The sequence below is a fragment of the Plectropomus leopardus genome, chromosome 8 (assembly GCF_008729295.1).
Source record: "Plectropomus leopardus isolate mb chromosome 8, YSFRI_Pleo_2.0, whole genome shotgun sequence".
Taxonomy (NCBI): domain Eukaryota; kingdom Metazoa; phylum Chordata; class Actinopteri; order Perciformes; family Serranidae; genus Plectropomus; species Plectropomus leopardus.
Genome location: NC_056470.1, coordinates 6,098,731 through 6,116,708, shown reverse-complemented (window position 1 = coordinate 6,116,708; position 17,978 = coordinate 6,098,731). Strand labels below are relative to the sequence as shown.

At 38.5% G+C, this 17,978-nt stretch overlaps 1 protein-coding gene across 1 annotated transcript in view; it reads right to left on the bottom strand.

Annotated features, from left to right (window-relative positions):
• Window positions 1-17,978, bottom strand: part of tti1 (TELO2 interacting protein 1) — a 30,825-nt gene that overhangs the window by 1,480 nt on the left and 11,367 nt on the right. The window contains exons 8-13 of the mRNA XM_042491944.1: window positions 17,149-17,308; window positions 16,190-16,357; window positions 15,806-15,957; window positions 14,766-14,906; window positions 13,545-13,749; window positions 1,951-2,038 (exon numbers count right to left, since the gene is read on the bottom strand). Of these exons, the coding sequence (XP_042347878.1) occupies window positions 1,951-2,038; window positions 13,545-13,749; window positions 14,766-14,906; window positions 15,806-15,957; window positions 16,190-16,357; window positions 17,149-17,308 (914 nt within the window). The remainder of the gene's footprint in view (window positions 1-1,950; window positions 2,039-13,544; window positions 13,750-14,765; window positions 14,907-15,805; window positions 15,958-16,189; window positions 16,358-17,148; window positions 17,309-17,978) is intronic.

Genomic DNA, 17,978 nt, shown 5'->3' with positions numbered 1-17,978 from the left:
GCTAGAGAGAGCCATTCAAACCCTGGCTCCTGTCTCACCTCTGCACAGCTGACCAATCGTGATGAGAAATCAGACCGTCAGTTTAGATCAAATGCAGCACCCCCACTAACCTGAGGTGGTAAGGGGGTTACTGAAGTTTTGACCATCCCTTAAATATTTCTGACTACAATTCTAAGTATACAGGCCCCTTAAATATACTTAGTGAAAACATCTTAGGGTAAGCTCGTGACCCTAACCGCCATACCAAGGACATATTTAGAAATGACTGCCTATCTTCTGTTTTCTTTTTTATTTATGGTGTGTATGTTGTTTGTCACAGCCTTACAGACAGTAGGTTTAAGATAGAAGTGATGACAAAATGACACCCTCAGTAGATGACCTGCATATTCATGAAACTAACAGGAGAAAACCATTGCTTTATTTTAGGTTTTAATATGAGCTGCCTCGAGAAGCAGGTGAATTAATCAATTAACATTCTTAAACTGATTTCTCCCAAGTCACATAAATTATAAAGAGCAGCCCGCAAAAGGTTGTAGACTGTTCACTGCAGATTAAGCTTGATTTTTTAATACTTAACGACTCTGAGTGGAATATTTCTTTATGACCTTCACGGCACTCACGCTTTGTGATTTAGGCATGTTTAATGTATATCATGGCTTACAGACAGTTAAATATGCAGTTACTTTAAAGTGTATTTAGTATAATATTCAGCACCATGGACAGCCAGCGTTAAGGAGCTAAATACAACGCTTATGTCTACTCACATTCTTTTTTTTTTTAAGATTTTTTTTTTTTTGACATTTTTGCCTTTATTAGACAGGACAGAAGGCTGATAGTGTGAAACGGGGAGAGAGAGGGGATGACATGCAGCAAAGGGCCGCGAGCTGGAATCGAACCTACGGCCGCTGTGGGAAGGACATTGCCTTCATTTATGGGTATCTGTCATCAACTGTATCTTATAACTGCAAGCATTAGCCAACGATTAGCCAATAATCAGAAAATTAACTGACGACTGTTGATAATCATTTCACAATTTCATCAGAAAAAGTGCAACACATTCTCTGTTCCAGCTTTCTTTTCTATATCTTATGCGATGGTAAATTAAATATCTTTGAGTTTTGGACTGTCAGAAAAAAAGGTGCTTTCAAGACTTTACTATGGACTTTAAGGAAATTGTAATAATTTAATATTTTCTGACATTTTATAGAGCAAATAATCAACGTGTTAATCAAGAAAATAACTGGTAGATTAATGGATAACAAAACTAACAGTTTTAGCAGCAACCTCAAGGACTTGATTTCAGCACTTCAGACGTGTCACAGTATGACTGAGGGTCCACCGGGGACCAGTCCGCAAGTCTGGAGGATTACGATTTAGATCCAGCCTGAGGGCGCACATGCATGTGTGTGAGGACACCATCCACGTTAGTACTGAGGATTTTACATTTTTTCTGCTAATCGATAGTTTGTGGTGATTATGCAGAAAATGTGGATGAACAATGCAGGCTATATTTTTTAAAAAACAACAAAAACATAACCTTTATTTCCTTTCTCATTACTTTGAGGATGCATATTTATTACGCCTTATAGACACACATGATGTTTTGGTTAGAAAAAATGCATATATGTACATGACTTTTATTTTGTCTCTTCACATGGCAACATTGATACACTATTTGAGTAATGAAGCTGGACTAACTTTTAACTTTTGTTTTATTTTTAATCAATGCACTTTCTTTTATTGTTAATGTTTATTACAGTCATTCTGCTTTTCTACTACAAACCAAGAAAAGAAAAGTCATTGTTGTCTTGTCAGCCTCAATTTTCCTTGTGGTATTGAAAATGGTATTGAAAATCTACATTTTCAAGATATCAAAGTTAGAAATTCCAGTATCGTGACAACACTACAATATATTATATACAAAATGAAAGGACTTAGACATGAGCTCACCTCATGCTGGCTTCTTGTAGTCTGATTGGTTGTCTACAGCTCAGGTAGGGCAGGCATGCCTCACAAACAGCATCCAGGTCTGCTTCACCTGAGAAAAGCAAAAACAGGACCTTCACTGCATTTCAGCCTCTGTATTGTCTTTAAGAGCCTAAATTAGAATTACCGCCATGCTGCTGTCTGCATCTGACCAAATAGCTCCTCTTTTGTTCCTGGATTATGAGGTTGAGTAATGACCAGAAAAGTTTTTTGAGCAGAACAGTATGATGTCACAGTTGACTTTTAACCTTTTGGATATAAAATATCAAAACTTGTTTCAACACTGTGTGAAATTTGAGCATATGAATTCTTGAGTTATGGCTAAAAACATGTTTTGGGAGGTCAGAGTGACCTTTGAACACCAAATTCTAATCAGTTAATTCTAGAGTCCAAGTAGACATTTGTGCCAAATTTGAGGACGTTCCCTAAGGGACATCTTAAGTTATTGAGTTGACAAGGATGAGACAGACAAGATCAAAGTGATCTTGACCTTTGACCTATGACCACCAAAATCTAATGAGTTCATCTTTGATTACAAGTGGATGATTGTGCCAAATTTGAAGAAAATCCCTCACCACAGTCTTGAGATATTATGTTCACGATAATGGGCGGGTAGACGGACGGACAGACGAACAGAAGGACAACCCAAAAAGATCTTTGCACAATATCAAATATGACGTCAAGATATGACATCAAAGATAGTCATCGTAAGAAAAATGTATCCATAACAGAAAACAAGCAGCCAATATCAGTATCAACTTTATATACCGTTTCCTAAAATTCACATCATCAAAATCTCAAGATGTAATCACAGCTCCCAGCATATGGCGTGGCTTGGTAAAATGGTAGATTGGAAAAGGAGGAGGGACAGGAAGAGAGGAAGATGAAAGAGGGGGTAAAAAAAAAAAAGAAATAGATCATGCCTGGACTTTACCCTTTCTAACTCCTAATGAGCTGAGAGAAACTGCTGAGATGGCTGAGGAAAAATTTCACAGCAGGCTGTTTCCACATCTCTGGATTTCACACATCCAGTCTTCCCCCTTTGAGGAGTGGATGTGTGTGAAAATTGCAACCTTTCTCCCTCCATCCCTCCCTTCATCTTTTTTCTCCTCTTCCTGCAGTTTTATGTACACTGACCCACCTGCCTTCACTCTTCCCCTCCCCTCCTCTTCTTTATCTGCACCTCTCACAACACTGCCAGCTCCTGCTCCCTCCATCCACTCGACTTCTCTCCACTCTTTCATCTCCTCTTCCTATCTCTCTCTCTCTCTCCATCGTTCCCAGCAGACATTTAGCGATTCCCTAAGCTGCAAACTGGCTGCCTTTCAAGCCTCATTTCAAAACATGTCTCTCTCCCTCTCTGCTTACTCTATTTGCCAATTCAACCCACACTCGGCTTGAACTAGGCCTGCTCGCTGTGTGTCAAGAATAAAAGCAGCAGTGCACATTTCAGAGTTAAATAGGATTATTTAGCAACCGCTTTTATCCCTTTTCTTCCTGCCTTTCTGGTGCTGCACTCGTAGCCTGTAGTCTTTTGTGGAATCAAGGTGCTTGGAGGGGAGCAGAGAAGTGAGAAATACTAAAGAGGAGAGGGCCAGGTGCTGTTAGATTCCGTGGTAAATGAATAACGGGGTTGGAATTGGAGCTGAAGCTAGAGCTGCGGCTGAGATGTATTATTTGCTTCAGTCAATCTGTGTTTCTGTCTTTCTCTCTCTGTGACTGAGGCTTGGTAATTGGCTTGCTGCAGGCGTCCCAGAGGTGAGCTGTAGCCAAATCGGTATTCACATGAGTGAGGCTGCAGCCGCTGACTGTTTCTCTCCTGCTCTTTCACATTTTCTCCATCTCAAACTCCAAATCTCCCCCATTCTGATATGGAGGAGGACAGCGTCAAGTGCCAGTAAGAAAAAAAAAATAAACATGCACAACAATCTTAAAGTCATGGACTAGAGCCTTTCTTTTGATGTAAAAGACACATTTCTAATTGAGAAACAGTTCAAGTGAGGAAGTAATGTTGCTGCTGTTGTCTTTTGTAGTCTCCACAATAGATTTAGGCTGCTTTTTCACTATTTAAAGCTGTGCTGTACTAGGCAACCTCTTTTTTAATGATACACCAAATTACCAAAATCACATATGCCAAAATCACCAGATGCAGTGGCAAGGGTAGAAGAAAATCCCTCAATGGCAATTAAAAATTTTCCATTCTGGCCTATGCTATCATGTGTGCTGACTCGGGATGGGGATCGAAACCTGGTTCTATTGAAGACCCAGTTATGCTTTTTTCAAAACATGAAAAAAAGAATGCTTGAGCTTATTGATATCAAGTCCCATGGGTCCTATAACGTAGCCTTACATCTGGAGTCGAGTCACTTCATTTAAATCCAAGCACACCCAAACTTTGCTGCAAGTTCTGTCAGTTAAAGATTGTCATCAAATGTCAAAATCTAAGATGAAATCAGCAGAATAAGAGGTAGTTAGCAAAATAAACAAGGTTGCATTAAGACTCATTGTTATGTGTTCAAGGTCGGTTCAGTTAAATGACTAACGCAAAGGTAAATAAAACATCATCATGATGGTAACATCAAGAGAAAGAAAATTTTGTTTATGGTGAGAAACTTAAATAAGTAATAACTAATAATAGTTGTTTGGGTGAGTGATTTGTTTTCTCCACATCTACAAAGGACAGTAGTGATGAAAAAAAAAAGTTTTTCATTTAGTGCTGCTGATATATTTTTGCTAATGTAAGTTTTATGTTATATAGGGGCCCTGTTGCATCAGCCATGTTTATTGAAGGTAAAAAAAAAAATCAGTTCAGAATCAGTCACTTGTTAAGCAATAAAAGCAAAACCAGTTCTGCTAAGAATGTATTGTCGCCTCATCTCTCCATCAAATAATAGAAAAGTATCAATAGTGGTATCGATAAAGACTCGGATCGTAAAGGAGTCTCGATAATAATCTGTGTGCAAATTACTGTGCAGAAATTCTAGGTGCTAAAGACATGCATGATTATTAATTTGAGGTAAGAACACAACACACAACAGACCTGAAGCCCAAGCATGTCTTTTAATGCCATATTTGAGACCTGAACCGGACTCAATGTTTTACTTAAGTTACTGAAATTGTGCTTTTTTTCATTGTTTCTTATAATGGTAGTGAATAACATTACTTATTTCAGCACTTTTAGACAGTTCATCTCAACTTCCAGCTTTGACAGTAATACAGTTTAGCTTCCAGCTTTTCTGGCAATGTCTTCATGTCCTTAGTTACTTGGGAAACTCCTGTTTCCATCTGGGGCCTGGTCAAATTTGGATTTTCAAAATAAAAGCCCCAAGATGGTAAAAGGAGTTTCCTAGGGGGCCTGGACAAGACTGGATTTCCAAAATAAAAGCAACTAGGTGGTAACAAAAGTTTATCAGGGGGTTGGACAAGGCTGGATTTTTGTAAATTTCAATAACTGTAGTAAATAGAAAAAAAAATCTTCAATCTACTCTGCTTTGAAATTATACTACTCTCCAAACTTTATCTACAGATTTCTTTAAGCATTGGGCAGAAGTAATTATACTTCTTCCATACATTTTTTGATCAACTTCCTCTGCATCCTTGTTGCTACAGAAACCATTCAAATGTCTAAGAATTATGCTCTTGAGGGACATTCATGCAGGTATTCAATTCTTACTATATTTTTTGCAATATTTTTTGAAGTACAAAGCATTTTCAGTTAATCAATTTCAACATCTATCTTTGATAGAGTTACAGTTTGGATTCCAGCTTTTCGAGCAACATATGTAACAAGTAATGCAGCTTCCAACTCTGACAGTTTCAACTTCCCGGTTATTGAGCTGTGCAGTAAAATGCATGTGGGCTATAAGATTACTGTATTTTCAGCAATGCAATTTCAGCTGTCAGCGGTCACACACATATTCTGCAGGAAATGCATTTTTAGATAGGACTGACTGTTACATACTTTTTGTGGCAGTGACAAGGCAGAATTAAACTTAACACCGTAGGGGGTAATCACAGTGACAGAGTCACACCTTCTAGCTGAGGACAGTGTCAGTTTATAGACTACTATATTTGTCACAGGTGAGACTAGCAAAACCATTTTGTAATGTTAAAATTTGACAACCCCAGTGTAAGATTTACAGTTTAAGTGCGCTATCCTATATTTTCTGCCTTTATCTCTTTGTTTTACACTTTAGTGTGAAATATATCTTATTGTTTACGACTTACAGTGGCTAGAAAAGCCATACAAGTAAATACATTTTGCCTCTCAAACAGAAAATATGTTATTATGCATGACTGTTTTTATTCTGATTTTGTTTGCAATACTGTGTTAATATCAAAGTGAGAAATCCAGTATGGCATATCAAACCAAACTGTGAGTTGAATGTATCATTACACTCCTAATGGTGTAGCTTTGGCTGCAGAGCTAGGTTTATTTTTTCTCTCTTGTGGGAACCTGGGAGAAAAAAAAAACAGACAAACAACAGCATCAACACCAACAACCAGAGCTACAGCTTTCACCAAGTTCACTATGACTGAAGGGATACTGAATGAGTGTGGAATAAAGTTGGAAAAGGAGCTAACTCTAATGGGTTACTATATATAACATGACTATATGTACTTTTTGTAATGGAAGTACTAAAACATCAGATCCAGATGGGTCATTTTCATTCCAAAGTCCTTACTTTGTAATGATCACAATCTGGGCTGTGTAACAAATATCTCCTCAGCCCTCTTGTGGAAACACTAACATTTTTGATAATACCAATGTGTAAAAACAATTCAGAGGCACCCCATGAAAAGCAATGGTGTTGTTTTAAAATACGCTTCAGAAAGGAATATAAAGCTCATATCGTGCTCACTGTCCAGTCCAACAATGTCCACAAGCTGAAGCTTCTGGACATTGTTGGACTATCTTGGTTGACAAGCCTCTTTAATGACGCATGGAGGTTGGGGACAGTGCCAGTGGAATGGCAGACCAAGGTGGTGGCTCCTATTTTTAAAAAGGGGGGACTGGAGGGTGTTCTTCAATTACTCGGACGTACCACTGCTTAGCCAAAATAAATAAATGGATGGATGGATGGATGGATGGATGGATGGGTGGATGGATGGACGGATGGATGGACGGACGGATGGATGGATGGTCAGTTTCATTGTAATTGTATTATTTCTTGGACACTTGAGAGCTACAGAGCGCCAAACATCTGCCATATTATCATAAGGTTTTAGAGCAGAAAATGCCTATTTACACATCCAGCACACACAAAACAACAATCCCATTCTTTTGTGTCTAGCCACCCGATAATGGTTTCAGCTTTGGTCTTCACTTAGGTGCAAATATATAGCTCTTTAGCTGATACATGCTAGGACTGAACAATTACCTCACAGAGGCCTTATTGGAGATTTTTTTTCACCAAAAGCAGCTGCCGACTGCAGCTAAAAACAAAGTTTTTGAGAGCTTCTTTTGTGAGTTGAAAAACCAAAGCAATGGGCTAAAGGAGGCTTAAAGGCTCCATAGGGCTGAGGGGTACTGCAGGGTTTGATGAGATTGGGGGTCATTATTATGAGTGACACATTTCTCATTATACAGTCATCTGATTCATTGATAATATGAAAAAAAATATTGCAGTGCAGCTTTAAATATTTGGGACATTCACATTTTTTGGTAAATGTTTTGAACTTGAGGAATAAGTCTTAAATCTAAACACTTGCAAGCCTAGATTGTCATGGTTTGAAGGCCAGTGTACGTATGTCCTTAGAAAAGTCATTTAACTTTATTTGAGCTGCTTTAATTGTTTAAAACCTATGCCAGTACCAAAGACGAACATGCCGCCTGACATGACTTCATCTCAAGTCAAACAGCGTACAGTATGTCACATTTTCTCTATAATGAGACACGGTTACAGATGGCTTCTCTGCTGGTGTACCTGATGGCTTTTCTCACCTTTTCTCTGCACCTCACTTAGAAGCTCAAGAAGTGAAAGCACTGATGCTGCCTGAGGAGCACTGCGTAGTGAGTGGTTGGAGTGCAAAAGCTAACCGCCGCCTCTTCTGCCTGGTAAGCATTTATTCCAGAGATTGTCTTCTGCCACCAGTACCACCACTTCTTCTTCACTGTTGCTGGGTCATCTCATTGTTACACCAGCCTTGTTCACACCCAACATCTGTGACAACAACAGACGCTCGCCTAAGGGCTTGGCGATATGGAAAAAAGTCTTATCACAGTAATTTTTTTCATATCAGTCGATATCGATATATCACAATATCAAATCACTATTTCTGTCATGCTTAAAGGTTTCCTTTTACTCCTAAGTGAGATATGAAGATATCATAAGGTTAATTTTTGGTTTAAATATTTAAACATATGATTTATTATTATTTATTAAAGTTTTCAGCATAATATAAAAATTTAAAGCTCCATCTTAAACAGACTTCAGGTAAATTCAAGCACACTGTGCTGTGCCTGCCAACATTCCCAGTGACAGAAAGGGTGAAAATAAGGTAATGTGCCTGTGGCCCTAGGCCCCCAAAACACTACATCTGCCCCTGGTAATAATAATGAGAGCTCAGCACAAGTGACTGGATGAGACATGGAGTGATATGTCGTGGTGTTTCTAAATAATTCCATCCAAATCTGATTAAACCTGATACTAACACAAAGTAGTCTGTAGAAATCTAAAGAAGTCACTTTCCACCTTTTGGACATTTTGGTGCCGTGAGGACAAACTGCGCTCTGTCTGTTTGTCTGCCTCACTGCGCTGCTGCCGGACCATCAGCTGTTTGATCTGCAATAATGAACACACGACTCGGTTGTCAAACACTCAGCTGTGTTCTAGAGTCAAAGTCATTCGCTGCATTTTATTTGGCACAGCGTTATTCTTATTATCATTGGCTGTTCGTGTTGTCTGTCAAAACATGGCTGGAATACGTTCTATTGACATTCTATCTACTACAACTCATATTTCAATAGAGGAAATGTTATATCATGATTGATATTGTTATCGTTTTATCACCCAGCCCTACGCTCGCCTATACTGAACATTACAAGGACAACCTAACATCACTAACAGTTTCTACACAACAATGTGCAGTATGTCTCATGTGCATGGACTCGGTGTCGGTGTATTGAGGTCCCCAATGTGCTTCAGATAAAAGATAAAAGACAGAACATACATCCATGAGCAGCTGTCTGTATTGTGAATGGTATTATTTAAATCAAATTTCTTTAAAAATCTATTTCTTTACATTTTGCCCATTTATGACCCTTTTGGAATTTCCCATGCACTGCAGTGCTGTCACTACTGACTCCACAGTTGGCCATACCAGTGCAGCAGACAGCCCTGCCACCTCTGTGACGCATGGTGTCACCAGCTGCTAACTTTTCATCTGCCAGTGATGAGCTCCAGCAGGAGACTGTAATGAGTAAGGGTTCAAGCTATCACCAAGATCTATCACCACTTTGCAGATGACCCGACAGGAAGTACAGTGACTCATATCATTTTCGAGGCCTTTGCTGTGATGGACAGAAAGTTAATGTATGTGCCACCACCTCAAGTTGGAAAATTAGATTCTTACTCAGATTTTGCATTTTTTAAAGGGGCATTGTGCAGAACTGAAACTTCTTCCTAATGCTAAGCATGTAGGATGTAATTTTGCAAATGCAAGGATAGCAAAGAAATGTCCCTGTTTACTTACACTGCCTCTGGCTGGCTTGCCCTGACATTCTTAACCTAACCCAAACCAGTCTCACTCGTCTTGCATAAACCTAACTAATTCAACCAACAAAGGTAGCAAGTACTAGCCACTTATAGTAGGACAGTCATCCCTTCACTATCCTAGGATTAGCAAGTTTATGTGTAGGACCACTACAACAGCTGACACAAAACCACAAAAGGATGTTTCTAGAGCCAAGGGAAATTGATAGACCGTCATGATGCAACTTATCCTGTCAGCACATTGACAACACTATCCAATGTTGAAAAAACAACAATGGAAAACACACAAAAATCAGGAAACATTTCTGTGTTCTGATCTCACTCCCTTTCTTTCAGACTTTCACACTTTGTTTACTTTCCTCACTTCTGTTTTGTTCTTTGCCAACTGAGAGATTTCATTCACTGACAGGCTTTGCTGCCCCAATGTTGATTCAATATGCTGAACCAACTGGAAAAAAAACCAACAAGGGGCAACGAGGGCCAACGGCACAATAAACATTAACGACAAGGGCAACAGATGCTCGGTAACGGCATAACACTGACGCTCCCTAACACCAACCGTCCTTGGTGTGTCAGGGCCTTCAAGTGATAGTTTGGATTTTTTGAAGTGGGGTTGTATGAGGCACATATCCATAGTCATGTGCTAACATACAGTAGATGACAGTCTGCATGCCCCTAGTTTGGAGAAGCAGCTTGGAGTCGACACAAAAGGTAAGCAATTCACTGCTGTGATCGGGAGTCAACAACAAAATGTATTTTAGCCACCTAAAAAAATAAATATCAGTTCAAATGCACACTTTGAGTATTTTCACTGCTTTACCTTAAGAAAAGTCAGTGATTTCCAATGGAAAAAGTTAAGCCGTTATATCTCTGTCTTCAAAGCAAGACGGAATAGAAGGGTGATGACTTCTATCAGTCAAAACAGAATGTCTGAAGGAAAGCTTAAGTGTTGAGAATACTCTCAGGACAGCATACATGCAAACTGATATTATTTAAATGGGTGGGACTTTTTTTCAGTGGCTAAAATACATTTCGTTGCTGTCCTCCATCCACAACACTAAATTGCTTTGCTTTCGTGTTAGACTCCAGACTGCTTCTCCAAACTGGGGGCGTGCCGACTGTCATCTACCGTATGCTACACACTGACTATCCCACATAAACCCACTTTAAGGTAACGAAAACATATCAATTCTTATTTTTAAGTGATTCTAAACTAATAAAAACATAGATATGAATATCGTACAGCTGCAAATAAATGCACCTAAATCCTACACAATATATTTTAAATCAGACTTACAGCCGTGTTGTACTTCAAAAACACATAATAAGCCTGATGAATCAGAACCTTAATGTACTGATTTATTGCTGCTACCCCACCAACCACTTCTTGCATCCTTACTGTCCTTGTAAAATAAAAGCGATTACAATTACTACTTAATGAATAAAAGGGATTTTTATCACTGATTGCAACTACCACTTCTTACTGTACATAATGAGCATGTTATTTTCATTACGTAGTCTAAAAAAAACACTTGTACACTCAATTCTGCACGCACAGATAGAGACACCAAAACAGAGATGAAAAGAAGTCCCACTGAGCATTAAGATGCTCTCCGTTCCACTATGAGTACCATGTTTCCTCTTGAGTATTCAGCACTGTTGGAAAATTGGAGCAACCTGAACCCAGTATGCCTGTGACAGGGCCATCACTGCTTAATGAACATAATGATTGATGAGAAATTAGACAAGCAGCTAATTATATCATTGGTAACACACTGGCAGTGAGCCCCCGGGCCACTGTGGATGAACATTTTCGGATATGATTCTGAAGCTATGCCAAGCACAAAACACACAACTGTAAAAAAACATTACATTTTCGAGTTAATTAATTAAATGTCTTCCTCTCCTGTAGCTTCTGGATTTGCTGATTGCTGTGCAGATTTAACAGCCTTTCTTGCTTAAACTGTGGTGAAATGGAGCTTGAGGGAGAACAGTTGCTTGCAGCAGTTATGGTGAGCGCGACTAAGGATTCAGCAGCATCCCTCTGGCTCAGCTACCAATGGTCTGTATGCTCAAAGTCATCTATGTTGAATTCAAGCTCTAGCAAAGCCTGAGGGCCTTTTTAGTCATGTGATTCCATTTGTGATTTTATGTGTGAGAGTAAGTGGCATGTACAAGTGTTGCACACTACTGTAATGCATGGGAAGTGCTGGGATTAAAGCTGTGCTATCAGCAAATAACAGCAAATGAAATAAAATGATTCTGATTTGATAAGAGAATGGAAATTCTTAAAGGGTGTTAACTGTCATGAAAATCACTGCAGCATCCAAATACAAGAGATTGAAACAAACAAAAAAGAAACTTTATGTAATGGCATGGATAAATAGGAGGACTAGTCTAATTTTCAAAATGCAACACTAAATCGTGTCCTCAGATCTTTATAGTTTATAGTGCTGTGGTCCCAAAACCTGGTTTTCACTGTTATGCAATACTGCCATCTGGTGGTAAAACAAGTCACTGTCTGCATGTGTTAGTGCCAGCATCTTTGACAGAATCCTGGAAATGAAGTGGCTGATTGCTGGATGCTATAAAGCTTTGATACCACCTATTTGGATATAAGCCAACAAAAACTAAGGCTACATTTTAAAGGACTAACCTATTTGGGGTTTTAGGGGGAAATCTCATCAGGAGCTATTTCTTAGCAGACCACAGTCAGCTGCAATGACTGAGCAGCGTCTAAATGTCTTTTTGCAGTCTTAAGGTTGCACGTTTTCATATTGCCAAGCCTGCACAATGTGCAAAACAAAAACCTGTCTGTGTTTATCAAAAATAAACCTCTTATGTAATCTGCTTCAAAATCTCAAATGATCATCTTTATATCTCCCTTCTTGCATGGGCTAAAAAAGATACTTGTGCAAAAAAGTGGAAATGATACTGCTGCAGAAATGTTGGTACTGTAAGCAATTTCACTTTGGATAGAGTTGGGCAATTAATTTCCCTCTGATTCAGTCTTTATGCTTTACTAACCATAACCTGATTCCAGCTTGATGCACACACACTCAAAATTAGCATCAGTCTTCTTGTCTCACTATCAGAAAGAACGCAAATATGTGTTTCCACAAATGTTGGACTGGTCCTTAAACACAGATATGCATGACCCTTCATGCATGTAGATTACTGTCTGTCTGTAAGTGATATTACATATGAAATAATATGTAACATTTACCATGATCAAGTGTTCTATGTCCACTGTATACAATCACACCCCCACACCCACCCCCAATTCCAATGTGTCAACCATCAGCATGCGCCTTCAGTATGTAAGACATGGTCATTTAACCGACCACAAATCAATTTTAAATTTGTGAATTGTTTTCAATTTTAAATATTAATAGATTTAAAAAATGCACACTGTCCAAAGTAAACCAAGTTAATCTGAAAATGCACCTTTTCTTCTGCTTTTATGCCATCCCCCCTGCTGCAAATATGTTAGCCAGCTAGCTACTTAGCTAGGATTGGTTCTTGTGACAGAATAATTTAAGGCAATATTGTGCAAAGTGACGCAAATGTGACAATGTCACAAGCTGCACTTTGTTCGGAAGCATGTTTGGAGATTTTTATTCACTGGGCGTCCCGCTGGTTAAACGCTGGTTATCATTTGAACAACTTTAAAAGACTCACCCACCAGAGCCGTCAATCGTCAGCAGGCAGCAACAGTGACACATGACAGGGGTCGTAGGGAAATATTTTTGTCCTTTAACAATTTGGTCTAAATTTAATTATTTTGAGCTACTTGTATTTCTCTTTCACAACAGTAAAAATTAAATGTTTTTTTTTCCTTACCCAGGTCCAGCCTCTGGCACAGTGAGCCCAGCCCCTGCAGCACAGCCAGCTGAAGTTTGTAGGCCAGGGTGTGTGTGTAAACGGGTCCGGCCTTGGCGCTGATGGGAGCCTGCCGTGCCAGCGAGGAGGTCAGCTTGGGTAGGACCTCTTTAGATACCCTCCTCCTCAGGAAGTCACAGCATGTTTCACCCAGCGTACACAGAACCTGGCAGAGAGACTCAGCATGAAACGTATGCACACAGCAAGTTGTTAAAATGTGAAAAATTCTCCCTGTTGTGTGCCCTTCATTAAAAATCTGACAGATGACACATATTATCCCTTGGATGAATCATAGTATTAACAACACCTGGACAAAACCCAAAAGCTGCCACACTGGCACAGCTCAGTTTGACAGCAGCAGTGATGAGTGACTAAATGACAATTTACAAACCACTTACGTCTCATTTTGTCAATTCATCAAGGAAAATACGGAAAAAAGATCCAAAAATAGCCCAACTAAAGACAGTTTTGACAAGTAGACTAATCCACAGTGACAGCAGAATCAACTGACACCTGTTCCCTGAAAAATGATCACAAACAAATGTGATCTTTATTCATCAAAAAACAAAGTAGAGAGCCATATTCATCCTCTGTGATTCTCTAAAATAGTTTGAAAAGTCAGCTCTCGAAAGACAATCCACAAATGATTGATCAATTGAGAAGAAATTAACAAAAAAAAATCACCAAGAATGTAGTTAAATGTAAAAGAGAATTACTTAAAATAAGTTGAAATAATAATGATAACAACAATATGTGTGAACCCCCAGCGTGAATGGCCCAATGGGTTAACATTGGCGCCGAAAGGAAGTGGGCAGTGCTCCCCAGAATATTATCTCACTTTGCAGCACTTCCACATCCCATGTAAGCCCGCTGTTATTCCAACATGTCTTTACTGAGGCAATACAAAACTCCTTTTGACTGATTCAATACGAGCACATTTTAGTATGACATTTTAATGTATTTAAAGATGTGGTAAAACCTGTTCAAGCTGCACATGACTCACAGTAATTTGATCCTGTTAATGTAATATAACCATAATAAACTTTTTGTGTAGTTTTTTACAATATCAAACTACAGATGTTATTAACTGATCACTGGACAACTGAAGTTATAACTTAAAAAAAAAAGCAATTCAACAATCTCACTATAACTAAGTTGTAAAGACAGATTTGTCTTACGTACCCTGAAGGCTCTGAGGACCGCTAAAGGGTCATCAGCTGTGAGTCTCTGCAGGAGGGCGGGCCAGCAGCGATGGACCATGGGCAGCAATTCATTTTCCCTCTCACTCAGTACACACACACAGAGCTCCAGCACGTCCAACACCTTAGGACAGAAACATGCAGTACACACATAATATACATTCTGTATTTAGAAAAACAGCACATAAATATGTACAGGGAGCAGTTGCAGTGTGATAAACTGTCGGTCGGTCTGTTAGTCTACAACTGAAACATTTCAATCGCCATGTGGATGGATTGCTAGAGTTGGGTTCTGAATGCAATGGCACACAGAAAGCAAACCAAATGTCTTTGGCATCTAACCTCACATATATTTGTGCTTTGCTTAGCATTCTTTAGAACGAAGCAGCAAACTCAGGGACTGAAAAATGCATCATCTGTGAAATGCCAAAAACTCATCTAAAAATTCCCCACTGCACTTTAGAAATAAACAGTTTACAGCCTGGTATATAAAATAATCTTAAGGGTGACTTTACAAAAAAAAAAAAAAATCTACAGGGTACCTTTAATTTCACAACAACAAAAACAACTCTACTGGGTACCTTTAATTTAATATGATAAAAAAATAAACTCCTCAGGGTATTTGAAAACAACAAAGAAACTCTACAGGGTACCTTTAATTTGACCACAAAAAGTATACAGGGTGCCTTTAATTTCACAAGAAAAATCTTCATAACAATCTTCTTTACTTTTACAAAAAAAAAAGACCACTTCAAAGTAACTTCATTTGACAATAAAAACCTCTACAGGGTAGCCTACATTCACTTTGTCTACTTTGAGGTAGCTTTAATTTGACAAAAAAAAACTCTGTGTGGTTTTAATTTGACAAAAGAAACTCTTTTTAAAGTCTTTTAGGTACCTTTAGGTTGTTCCACAAAAAAACAGCCATCACAGTGTAAAGACAGTTTATTTCTACAATATCGACAGGTTTCTCACAAGAGTGATTAATTTAAACCAACCCTCCCCTCACACTGAAGATAGTACCTTGAGTCGGAGCCTGAGGCTGGGGTCGGACAGCAGATGAATGCAGCGCTCCATAACATCTTTAGTGATGCTGAGGTGGGAGGGAAGTTCTGCCTTCACATCAGGACTACTGATATCTTCCACATCCTCATGCTCCATGGGCGGAGGGACTTCTGGAGAGACGGTGATGGACCGATAGATGATGTATTATTGATCGACTCGGCACAAACCCAATGTTGTTATTGGCTCTTATATTAAATACTTTGTTTTTCATACTGTATTTTAATAACCCAGTTCCCTACTGATAAGTTTCATCCAATAAAACCTCTACAACAATATGAAACCTACATAACAATGAAATATAATTTCCTGTTTTGTTCTCATAGAGACACTATGTTGTATTACCGAGGTCGTCAGTGTCATCCTCCTCTATTCCAATGCCCTCTGCCAGCTCTTTCTGTTTGCGGAGATCCAGCAGGAACTGGCAGATGTTAAAGACTTCCTTGTCAGAGGAGGTCTGCTTGGGTCTGGCAGACTTGCTGGTCCGATCACACACGGAGGGAAACCACCTCACTAAAGGACACACAACAACAAGAGCTTGCAGTGAGGTGTGTGATGCATACAAGGTAATGCACAAGTTTGGGGTTTTTTTTTCACCATTTTAGCACAGGGTTCCTATAGTTTAAGGAAAGTTAGATTTAAGACTTTTTGAGACTATTTTAACAACTCAAAATGAAATTTAAGACTACTTTTACATTACATTACTTTTTAGAGTGAAAAGTGTGGAAAACAGTGAACAAATTTAACTAAAGAAGTATTCATTTCTTGACACATATTCATTTTTTATTTGATTGGATGTCATAAATATAGGAGTATTGTTGGTTTCTCTATAAAGACGAGGCATTAAAGTTGTTGAATTATTTTAAAAAAGAGATATAACAAAATAGTTTGAGATTTTACACTGCAACCTCAGAAAAAATAAATAAATTATATATATATATATATATATAATTTTAAGAAACTTTATAATAAAATGTATATATATATATATATATATATATACACACACACATATATATTAATATCCCTCCAATGTTATTGCATTTTTAAGACTTAAGAAGCCTTATATATACATTTATAAATTTAATGACTTTTGAGACATTTTAGGGATATGCTGGAACCCTGTTGCACCTCTTCTCAAAGATCACCTGCAAATTATCCTTTAACTGGATTGAATACTGAAGTATGAATGTTGTGGTAGAGTCACATGAGCAATTATCTCAATGTTGCAGTGTTGCCTGTTATCCCTTTTCACCCACACCACATATGATTGATGAGTTGACGTCACTTTAAAAAAATCTCACCCAGTGCCTTCATGAGCGCGTGTAGCACCGAGCAGAAAAGAGCAGCTGTGTGATCGTAGCTGAGATCCAGAGCCATCAGCACATCCTGAACGATGTCCCCGACCAGCGGCAGCAAGCTGCAGTCTGAGTGAGTCAACATCACTGTCAACACCCGCGGAGCCTGGCCAACAGAGCGGGAATATGATGAAATACATGTTCAGGGCCCTGCAAACCCATTTACAGTATTTAAGTGAGTTATAAACCTGGGTTCCTACAGCTTAAAGCAAGATAGATTTTAGACTTTTAAAAACTTTTTTTAATGCCACCACCATGTTAAGTTTATGATTAATTTTCTAATAACCAAAATTGAAGGACAATTTCATTTTGCCCAAATGTTTTTTTGGAACATAAAACATGGCTTTTGTTGTCCAGTGAAAAAGTTTGATTATCTACATCAAAAGTTGGTAAAAAACAACTCTTTTTAGAGTGGAGCACATGGAAGACAATGACCATATTATATAATCGTAAGGCATCTATTTGGTGTGCCAACAGAGGTGGGAAATATCTGCCATTTCTGGCCTGTTTTCTGGACGATTTTATGTTTCTCAATCTTCATGTGAGATTGCACCGCTCGGATTCCCATCATGATCAGTTACCAATTATATTAAAAATATGCAATGCAACATCAGAAAAAAAACATCTCAGAAAATCCTAATACCCATGTCTGAGCATTTTTAAGACTTTTGAGAATTTTATTTTCGTGAATTTAATAACAATTAAGGCCTTATATTTAGATTAATTAATTAAGTACCTTTTAATATTTTTTAAGGATCTGCGGGAGCCCTCTTGTA